This window comes from Zosterops lateralis (genome assembly GCF_965231275.1).
Source record: "Zosterops lateralis genome assembly, chromosome: 15".
Lineage (NCBI taxonomy): Eukaryota > Metazoa > Chordata > Aves > Passeriformes > Zosteropidae > Zosterops > Zosterops lateralis.
Window position 1 is genome coordinate 4,224,032 of NC_139775.1, and position 11,227 is coordinate 4,235,258.

Genomic DNA, 11,227 nt, shown 5'->3' on the forward strand with positions numbered 1-11,227 from the left:
ATGCATGTGTGTGCAAGAACATATACATGGGAAAAGGTGCTTGGCATTCCTCTATAACCTCCTCCTCCTCCCGAGACCTCAAGGTTCTTCATTAGCAGTACTATGACCCTCCAAGCACTCTGCTGACACAGGGAAATAAAAAGGCTCTTGGAATCCTATTAGAACCTCCAGAATCAGGTTCAGGTAGGATTTGAGATCTCCATGTTATTAGAGAGAAAGATCAGTATTGTTACAGGAGACTATGGCTTTCTTGATGTCAAGTGGAGATCAAAGGTTGTTAATAATGGTAAAGCCCAACTATCCCTGGGGGGTTGTAGCCCATAAACTTCTTCATAAAGTCAGCTCTGAACTGCCCGGGAGGGATGTGATTTCAGACTTTGTGTCTGAGGTAGAAGACATGTAATAGCTAGCCACAGAAAATTAGCTTGGATCAAGTGATCATGAGTGGATTCGTGAGTGCAATGGAAAGACAAAATTAGATTTGAAACTTCTGGGAGGACTTCATTTTTGCAAGAGCAGCTTCTAAGGGATAGAGGGAAGAAGTTAATGAAGTTAATGAAGCCAGCTGACCTAGCAGGCTCCAGAAGTGGAACAAGACAAGAGAATGGAATGATTTTAAGTTGAACATACCTGGAGCTTGCATCCCTCATAAAGGCTTAAGCCTTGTAGAAAATAATTGAGGTCTACTTGGTTGAATAGTGGTTTTCAGGAGGAAGTTTGGCATAACCAGCCAAAGGAATAAGATCATTCAGGGAAGAAAGGGCTGTCTTACATGATGAGGAAGCATAAGGTTAAAGGTACATGTGTCCGAAGGTTAGATCATATAAAGGCCATTATTCAGCAAATATGGGCCCTCAGCCTTGAAGATGCAAAGAAGTCAAGGAAGGAAGTGGATCTGATCCAGAGTGGGGCATGGTCAGCAAGGTCCTGGAGTGAAAGTCTGCTGGGCACTCACTGGAGCTGCCTGTGTGGTGTGGGGATGTTACAGCACAGCAGCCACCCAGAAGCAGAAGCAGGAAGTGTGTCGCAACATTTCTGAGATTTATTTTTTTATTAGTTTCCAAGAAATGGGCTGGAGGCAATGGTTTCCCCCAGAGCATGCCTAGGATGACTCAGCCCTGCCTGCTCCATGAGCTAAGAGGCAGAGGGGCTGTAAAGACAGGCAGGAAGGATCACAGCTGGCGCAGGATGCAGAACGTGGGCACTGTGATGAGAACTTGCAATGGCACATGCTCTGTGTCTGGGCAAAATGTTTGTTTCTGCAGGGTTTTCTTGGACCAGCAGCACCCTGTGGGGCAAAAGTTACGTGTTGCTGCTGCTCTGCTGGTATTTCATCCTGGCCCTGGGAGCCTCTGAATTCATAAAAAGGCCTTTCAGAAAGAGACTTAAATTATCTCTGAAAAGCCAGGGGGAGTGTATTGTGGTTTGTTTTTTTTCAAGCCAGGCTGAGTGCAATGCATTAAAATGACAAAGGTAAGTAAAAGTCTTGCAATGACAAGAAATTCCTGTCTCACTAATGTGTCTGGTACGTGTTTCGCTCCGGAGCCGCGCGGCTACGTGCTGCCCTGCCTGAGCACACAGAGCCCAGCACAAAACACCTGCCAGGCACTGACACTGCTCTGGGTGCATTCCTGGGGCAGCCAGGCCCCTCAGGGTGCTCGTGGCCCGGTGGTCCTCCATCCATGGTGCCCATGTGGCATTCTGCCACCACCTGTGACATGGAGCATTGGGTATCAGCCACTCAAAGGCAACCACACCACTGCCAGTCAGCCAGCCTGGGTCACTAAAACACCAGCCCTGCATCCTTTAACTTAAATCCCCCAAAATCTCTGCACCTTCCCTGCCAGCCCCATTCTTGACCAGCAGTGTATCCCAGAATGCAGCCTTGGATAACTCCTGCTGGCATTTACTGTGATGGGTTCCTTGTAAGCAAGGGCACGAGACACAAGAAAGGGGCCACATCAGAGAGCCATGCAGAGCCATGTCCTGCCTCACACAACAGTTGTGATTTTCTGGAGTTAGAAGTCCAGCTATTTCCTTTGAGGTGTTTGTGGCTGTGAGTTCAGCTCTTGGTGAACATGTCCTGGCTGCAGGCTGCCCACAGATCCCCGTGCTCACCTCTCTCGTGCTGGGCTACTGAGGGTGGTGCAGCCCAGCTTTATCAGTTTGACCTGAAATCGACTTCATACTTTCACACCAGATAGATCAACAGCAACAAAACAAAATATTTAATGATTAAGTAGGTGATAAGGTCAGGCTTGCAATAGTTAGACTGCAAATAGAGCAACAGCAAAACAAACGCAAGCAAGCGCAGCAGCAGAGGCTTCCTTGTGGCAGAGCTTGCTGAGCACTCCCTGAGCTGTGCCCAGGAGCTGGAGCTGGGCCTGTGGTACAGCCCCCAAGTGCAACAAGGAGAAGGTACAGAATCACTATTAGAGTGCTGCCTTTAGTTGTGTGAACTAAAGCTAGTGAGGAGAGTCAGTGTCTTGGCCAGAGGCTGCCAAACTTTGTCATCCTTTCATATTCTCTCTCCTTTTTGAAGCACAGCTCAGTATTAGATGACAGTGACTTTAGTTTTATGTTGTAGGTTTACCATAACCGCCCCATTTTCAGTCAAATGGACAATACTGTCCCTATTCATCACAACATGCCTGGTAATTGAGACTGAAGTTTGGAATTAGGAGCATGTGGATGTTGGTTCACTCTGCATCAGTCAGTGCAGAGAGAAATGACAACCTTAAGGCAGCTGATTCATTCCCTGAAGGATCCTTTCTTTCTGTGAAGGGTAGGGAAGGTCTACAGAGCAAGTACAGCTGCTGAGGTGCAAGTGGAGCTGGGGGCTGAGTCTCTCCCAGCTCTCTAGTGGAGCGTGGCAGTCCTGCTGCCCAGCCTCAGCTCACACTGCCACAGGCTTGTATCGCTTCAGCAGCGCGGATTCAGAAACTCTTCCCTTACCATGGCTGCTCATTTTCTGCCAGTTTAGGGATCTAAGACAGCCCAATAAGGGATTAGATAAGTGCCAGAGCCAGCATGAAGCCAGGAGAGGGGAGGGAGTGGTAGAAATGCCTTTCTTAGCAGAGGCAGAACGCTGCTCAATTGGCCCCATCATAAATGGGCTGTTCAGCATAAAGTGCCTGGTGTGAGTTGGAAAGAACCCACTTCCAAAACCACTAAGATGTTTTCTGATAACTGTCCCGTCCCTGGGTCTTGGCATCAGCCCATGTTACACCCTTGTGTCTGGGACTCTGTGATAAAGATAAGGCAGGTCGTATGGCACAATGGAAGCTCAGTCTGAGGCTCAGCTGAACAACCATCCTGAGGAGATTTCCAGGTCCTTTGAGTGTCTCTTGTCTCCATCTGGGCCATTGATAATCAGCTCTGCTATAGGGCTTGGACTTTGGGCTGAGAAATTCCCATAGAGGCTGTCAGGGGAGAGCTCTGATGGATAACACCTACAGAGGAGGTCTGAAGGCATTTCACTCTTTCAAACCATCCTGAAAACAGCATCTCTGGTGTGCTGTTCCAGGAATGAATCACAGTTTCTGAGAGCAGAACTCAGAGCTGTCTGAAGGGTTTGCATTATACAGACATTGCAAGAGCTGTTGGAGAGAATGTCATGATTGAGAGAAAAGAACAGTTCCCCTAAAGCTCAGGGACAGCTTTTCCCCACTGTGGCTAGATTTGCTTTAAAGCTTGAAGTGTTCACTACTCTAATGCTGTGTTGTTTGATCATTCACAGGGCACAGCACAAACCAGGTGAGGCATGGGAGTCAAGGTGAAGCCGACATCAGCAGTGAGATCCAGGTCTGACTTATCCACTCCTGCAGGGGGCTGGAAAACAAATTTTCGGAGCAAGCCCGAAAAGAAGAGGAACAGCTCCATTTTGGCCAGTCCTTCACCAAGGCAAGCCCTTCGTCCTGAAAGCAACCAGGGGAGAAGTTACTGATCAGCACTGTAACTGTTAGTGTTGATGTCTGAGACCTTCTAAACTGGAAGCACAGTCTGGGAGAGCAGGCTGCTGAGGTAGGAAATTTTCCCTTCCTTTTCTCTGTATATTGGAGGTGCTACTGATTTGGTCTCAAACTACAAAGAAGTCTGTAGATATATGAAATTGCTCAGTGACTGTGAGTAAGCCTGTGTCTCCCATCCCTCCCAAAGAAGAGGTGGTTCCCTACAGGTGGATAGGAGAAATGACCAGAAATCCCTTACCCTCTGTTCTGTGTCCCTGGCTTTCCTACTTTCCTGAAATCAGGGGGAACTGGCATTTGCCTTGCACCCACACCCATCTTACCTATGGAGAATGGAATAAATGCTTCTCTCCTAATGAAGTTCCCATTGGCATCCAGGAAATGCGAAGGGTTGAACTGATCTGGGGTTTTCCAGTGTAGCTCGTCATTCAGAGCAGAGGTCAGCAGTGGGATAATCTCAGTACCCTGAAAGGGATTAAAGAAACTCATGGAAGAGGAGATCACGCCCTTACTTGAGCCCAGACTGTGTTCTTTTTCCTAATGTGAAGAGGCAAATAAGACATGACAAATAGAACTGGGGAAATTTCTCTGCCCCATTGTGGCTCTGTCTGTTCTCAGTAACTGCTGTTTTTTATTTTTTGGACCATAAAACATTCCTTTCTTACAGAGTCAGAGCTTTCAACAAAGGTGCTAGGGTAGAGGTCCCACATTTGACATAAAAGATTCAAACCAGTGGGATTTAATTAAATTTCTGGTTAATCACAATTCAAACAACTGTACCAGACCACAATCTATTGTATGTTTATAATAATTATCCTGGATGCAATACAAAGGGTCACAGCACAGATTAAACCATGCATCACTGTGTCTTTAGTTATTTATGTGTTGCTTCATGTGCTTTAAAGAAAGTGAGGAATCTGTGCAGCATAAGGTGCCAGCCTCAGAGCTCACCTTAGGAATCACATAGCCTCGGAAATTCACATTTCTGGGAGTCGATCTTGATACGCCCATGGGGACAATATTGGCAAACCTTTGTATTTCATGTATTACTGCTTCTGTATAAGGCATTTTTTTCCGGTCCTCCAACTTAGGCAGCTCTCCTGGTTCAATGACACGGTTCATTTCTTCCTGAATCTTTCCTTGGAGGGAGGAAAGGATTAAGAAGCTGATAACAATCTCATCTTGCAACTGAAATGGCTACCAGTTTGGCAGAGATGAACAAAAGGGAAAACTGTAAATATCTGGGAAGGGCAGAAGTGGCTAAGTCAGGGCATGGTGTGGTTTTTTCAGGTTTGTTGTTGAGCTACAATGGAGTCACTACAGTCCATCTCATGCCTGACTGTCATCACACACCTTTGTTACTCCATAACCTTCAACAGAAACCAGATCAGAATCAGCTCCTGAGGAGACCTTTAGTGACGTAAGCCCATAGCTGCAGGTCATGGGGGATCTTTACTGCTGCAGGCTGCCCCTTTGCCTCTCCCACTTGGCTGGGCTGGTTTATTCAGCAATCCAGCTGAATAAAATTCCTTTACAAAGTCAATGGTTGTTATCTCTCTCAGAGCACTCAGAATAATTACTCTAGGCAACACTGAATGAGTTCCACTCCCTTTCACAACCAAAGCCTTAAGCATTCAACAAAAAAATTGTACGAGAGACTTGTCCTCCTTACTCTGAATTTCTGGGTATTTCATCATCAGAAGCAGCCCCCAGCGCACAGTAGTGGATGTAGTCTCAGTCCCAGCAGCAAAGAGGTCCAGGGTTGAAAACATCAGGTTTCCATTGCTGAATGCAGTGTGTTGTTTCTTTGACTCCTTCAAAACATGTGGGTAATACAGCAGGTGATACCCATATGTGACTGTGTTGCCAGCATTTTTATCTGCATTTTACCTTTCTGTGGCTTATATGTGCTGGAAAACTAAACATTTGGTCTCCTAATTTTAGGGCCTATGCTATGTGGAATTTGTCTGGTCCCAACCATGTGTGTAATCCTCGGGTCTAGATAGAGATCCAAACACAGTTTATCTGTCACTGTACCATTCTTGCAGGAAGGTTTGGGATGATCTCCTCCTTATGTTTGCTGAGTGGTAAGTTATTTCACCCTCGTGGGACATCTGGACAACTAAATCCCTTTAACCAGCAGTTCCAATGGGGCCATGAGCAAATACAGCACAGCTCACTTGGAGCATGAGCTTTGATATATTCTGCTCACTGCAGCTCTTCTGTTTCCACTTACTCCCAGTCCCTGACAGATGGCCACTCCTAAGAATAAGTCAGAGCTAAGGGTAAGTCCTAAGAATAAGTCAGCTTTAAAGTACCTGGTTTTGCTTCACCAGAAAGGCATCGACAAAGCCTGTTAAGTCATTTTCATTAAGGTCCTCTTTGTGTTCCTCAAAGAGCTTCTGGAGAAAAGCATTCAGTTCACTGATATTTTGTAGCACAGTCTTGGAAGCTCCAGACAGAAATCCAAGGGATGGGTAGAAGTTATATAACTGTGGAGCAAGAGAGGTCTTAATGTTAATTGTCATTTTTGAACACACACTGGTATCTCAAATCACACTGTTGGTCCCTTGTCCTATGCCCTGACATTGGAGGCTGTAATTCCTCTCCCTTCTACAGTCCAAGGAATTCTGAATTCCTGCACAAATAGAGTGTTCTTTCTGTAATTTAAGGAGGCAGGTTTGGGATTGTGCTTCTGCTCTTCAAAGAGGGTAAAGTTGTTCCTTTTGTGAAGACTTTGGGATCATTTTTTTCTTTTACTAATAAGCTTCACTGACAAAATGCAGGAGACTGGGAATCTGTGCATTGCAGATACAGAACCACAGATGTGTTCTGTACAGGCTGGGTGATAATGTTCTTGTTCTCAAGAAGCAAGATGTAGGAGATCAGGAGAACAAACCCAGGAAACCAGATATCCCCAAAAGAACTAACAGCTAAAGCATAAAAATCAGCTCTTACCTGCACCATAGGGGAGCCCAGCAGCTTAGTATTTTGATTTATCAGCTTCAACAAAGTTAGAAATACTGGATCATCATATTCAAACCTCTCTCCAAACAATATAGAGCAGATGACATTGGATACAGCATTGTTGAGTATCATTTTCGTATCAAACGGTTTCCCTGTATTTCAAGCAATGAAAACGAATGACAAAATGACTATGCTTGTTTCAGTCTGGTTTCCTATGGAAATGTTGTTGGGAAAGGAGCATCCATGGATGGCAGGGAGAAGGAACTCTGCAGACCTGAGATATTCTAGGAACACGTGGTTTTATTGCAAGGGTCGTGGGTAAAGAGGGCTTTGCCTTCAGCCACCCGCCTGGGCTGGAGGGAAGCCCCAAAGAGAGAGTATGAGGTAAGGGCGGTAAAAGAGCTAAGAGAGCTAAGAGGGGTAAGAGAGGTAAGAAGAGTGCAGGGGTCAGAGCAGTAAGAGAGAGAGAGGTAAGAGAGGTAAGAAGTCAAGGACCTTGTTACAACACATTATATCTCCTTTTGTGTTGAATATTCTAATTTACAGTGACCAACCGGTGTGAGATACAAAATCTACAACCTTTGCATGCAGCCTATGAGAACTGCTATATTACCATATCATTCTATATTCTAAACTCTAAAGACTACTTTTCTTATCTACTTTTTCCCTGATGCCTTGGCAGGGCAGAGAGGGGCTGCACCCTTGGGTCCTTTTGTTTTCTGTCCTTCAACCTATTTCCAGCTAATCACCATCTTCCTGCCTGCCATGATCACATCTCAAAGCTGGCCTTCATTTCTATTTCACTCACAGGTTTTACATCTGCAGTATTTCTTGCCAGGCAATCATACCCGCAAGCCCTTCCTGTCCCATCTTTCCCAACACCTCATTCCCCACCCAGAATTCATAGCAGGGAACTCTGTTTCAGTGTTTTAAGGCCTTGGTTCAATAACCTACTGTATGCTGAACTTTAACCACAAGATACTATTTGCTAAAAGTTAAACTTTCATTAATCTTTATTGTTCTGCTTGACCTGTTTTCTGTCTCTGGAGGAAAGACTTGACACTCACCATGATAGGATTCAAAATATTTGATAAGGGAATTTACTTCCTCCAGGATTCGTATCTCAAGGGTTCTCTTTCCCATTCCGAAATCTCGCAGTGTGGACAAGGTAAATCTTCTCATGGTTTTCCATAGATCTCCATGGCTGAATGCTATGCCTGAAATAAAGGTGTAACATCCTTATGGCACCTGTGGTTCATTAACATTCTTACACACTGGTACCTCCTAAGATCACAAAAAGTGATGTGTAGGAGGACACTCTCTGCTGTGAGAATATAATGAACAGAGACAAAACTTATCCAAGTAAAAGGTCAGTTACCATTTCCTTGTGTCATTTTCCTAAATATGGGTATTTCTGCCCTCTCTCCAAACTCCTCAGCATGATTTAAAAGGGCATCCTTGATGGTTTCATACCCAGCCAGTACCACGACCTTCCTGGGTCCAAAGTGCACCGTGAAGACGTTGCCATATATCTTGGAGAGCTGTCAAGGTGAATAAATATGTTCATTCAAAGCCAGATCTGGACTCAAACACTAGTACTAGCCACTCTAGGTGGTTTCTAGACCAAAAGGAGCCTCCCAGCCCTCCCTGATGTCTCCAGGTGCTCCTGTAATTCAAGTAGTGAGCAACAGTTATCGATTGCCAGCATCTCTTCTTGCACCGTTTGCACAACAAGGTGTCTGCTATCATTGCTCCTATCAGGGGAGTCAGTAAAGTGCCATTGCATTCCTGTGGTGTTCTGCAGTAACAGGCAAGCAATACCACCTTGGGAGGCTGGTTAGAGAATGCTGGAGCAGGCAGGCCTGTTTATTGTAGTGCTGGTGACCTGAGGCAAGTGGGCGTGCACACACCTTTGAGGCTGAAGCCACAAACACTGCAAAAACAAAGCCAGACAATAACTCTTTCATTCAGGACAGCACTTGTCTCTAATTATGGCAAGGTGGGTAGTGTTGCAGTCATCACAGAATTATTTGCTGGCCACCAGAAACTTGAATCCAACTAGGAAGCATATTCTGATAGATAATGTCACAGGAGCGTTAGGCTTTTATAGCAAATTAAAAATGAATCATCTGTTACCCAGAAAGGTGGCTTTGACAAGCTAATCATTCACTTGGTATTTTAGGCTTCGTTTAAACACACTGCAAGCCATCCGCTCCAAATGTCTTCTTGTTTCTGATGTGCCTGGCTCACCATTTTCTATGCATTAGATAGATTCCACAAATTGAATTTCAGATTAGAAGCAGCTCCTGTTATTACGGCAGACAAATTGAATTTGTTTTCATCAAACAGTGGTTTGACGGCTTGGGAGATAACATTAGCACTGGTTCTTTCATCCCTGGCAGCTCACAGAGTGTGTGCCAGAGCCAGGGGCAGGGAATCACAGCTGCCTCCAAGCCTCCCTTTGGCCATCTCCTTGCATTAGTGCTTCTTGGCATCCTCTCTGCTTTTGCTCAAGTATTGGATGTGGCAGGCTTGAAAGCCCAAATAAAGCCTCTTGGTAGGTTATAGGTAATTAGTCTGGTGCCATCATGTGCCGCTTGTACCAGAAAATCCCCCAGTACTGCCAAAAATAGTTCATAGTTTCATACCCATGTTCTCAAACATACCCAGGATCAGATGGGAGCTCAGGGCCAGAAGCCCATCAGAACTGATCTCTACACAATCCTCTGCCCCATAAATCAAGGCAGATGAGCACTGTGTGCCTGCTGTAGCAATTCTGTACTTTGGCAGCACAGGATGCCCTTTCTTCTACAGCTAACTGGAGGACTGCAGTGTCTGCACTGCCCTCTCACTGCAGATGTTCAAGTGGCTGAAGGAGTTCTCTGGGGATGACTTTTCCCCCACTATAGTGTCCAGTAAGCAGCACACACAGGGCATGCAACAGATCCCTCACAACATCTCAGTTATCTCTACAGCAACAGGATAAAATCTGAATTCCCACTGAATTGTCCCCAGGTCCCTACAGGAATGCATCAGACACTTTCTGAAACAAACATTGCCCTTGGCTTTTTAATATTTAAATCTTTTTTTTTTTTTCTCTCTCTCTCTTTTCGAAATATAAGTATCCATGGAGCTGTGTAAGAAAAAGCAATTTGTTTAGCTAGACATATAAACTCCATGCATCAAGTCCTCAACCACCCTGGGCAATGTGTGCAGGGGAAGGGCTAGGAAGGCAGAGTTGTGCTTTGCATTGCAGAGATATAATTAGTTTTGGGGAAAAGTGTGCATAGGGCATCCCCTTTCCCTCTGCTGAAGGGATGATACCTTTTCTTGCTTCATCCCTTCCATCCACCCACCCTCCCTAGAGGTCTGGTGGCAGTGAGACATCTCTTGATGGCAGCAGCCTGGCAAACTCAAGTCTTCTACCTGCAGCCTCTGAAGGGCTCAAAACACCAACAATTTGGAGTAGATTGCAAGGGGTGGGTGGTCTATGCTTGAGTGTGTATACAGAAAGGATTGTGCGTATTATATTCATATATATAAATATAAATGTGTGTGCATGTGTGTGTGCATCTCTGAAGGTAAAGTTGTTCTGCCAGCCTGCCTATGTGCCACATATCTCATTGCTGCCCTTCACACAAAGCAAAATCTTTGTTTTCCCAGGTGCATTTCTCCTCTCAGGAATTGCACATTTGCCCCTTGCCTGCTCGCTCAGCCCCTACCTCTGTCAGCGACTGGAACGGCTTTTTCAGGTCCACCACATTCAGGTTCCCGAGCAGAGGAAGAGGTCGTGGCCCAGGGGGCAAATTGCAAACTGACTTCTTGGAGCTGGAGAGAAAGTAAAGGAGAGCAAACAGCCCTGCTGCCAAACAGAGCAGCGAGCTGGAGTCCAGGTACTGCAGGAAACTCTGCAGGGCCATGTCCAAAGCCAGGTGAGGGTATGAGCATCTTGGGGTCCCTTTATAGCCCTTCTGTCATTGCCTGAACACACCTTCTGGGGAAGTGGCTTTACACAGAGAAAAGGGCTCTGCAGACTTGTTTATGTCCACTTAGACCAGATGTACTCAATTTTCCTGCCAAATAAAACACCTTCTTTTATTCTGAACCTTGGATTATCATAATCTGAAGCTCTTATTTCATCTGCAAAGCTGGGGCGAGGTGTTTGTTTGCTAGTGAAAATCTGTGTTATGGACATGTTGTTCTCTATGTGATTTCAGGGTCAGAACTCAAGGACAGGAGCCATGCTGGACTGCTGTCACTGTGCCAGGTCACAGGACTCAGCTGGACCACTG

General features: G+C 45.6%; 1 protein-coding gene across 1 annotated transcript; it reads right to left on the reverse strand.

Annotated features, from left to right (window-relative positions):
- Positions 1 to 2,963: 2,963 nt before the first annotated feature.
- On the reverse strand, positions 2,964 to 10,855 carry LOC310915715 (cytochrome P450 2K4-like; the record flags this gene model as incomplete). Its single annotated transcript, XM_083872802.1, has 9 exons — positions 2,964 to 3,917; positions 4,292 to 4,433; positions 4,920 to 5,107; positions 5,641 to 5,782; positions 6,287 to 6,460; positions 6,927 to 7,087; positions 8,003 to 8,152; positions 8,314 to 8,476; positions 10,658 to 10,855. The coding sequence occupies 9 exons, from the start codon at positions 10,853 to 10,855 to the stop codon at positions 3,730 to 3,732; spliced, it is 1,506 nt and encodes a 501-aa protein (XP_083728928.1). The 3' UTR covers positions 2,964 to 3,729.
- Positions 10,856 to 11,227: the final 372 nt, after the last annotated feature.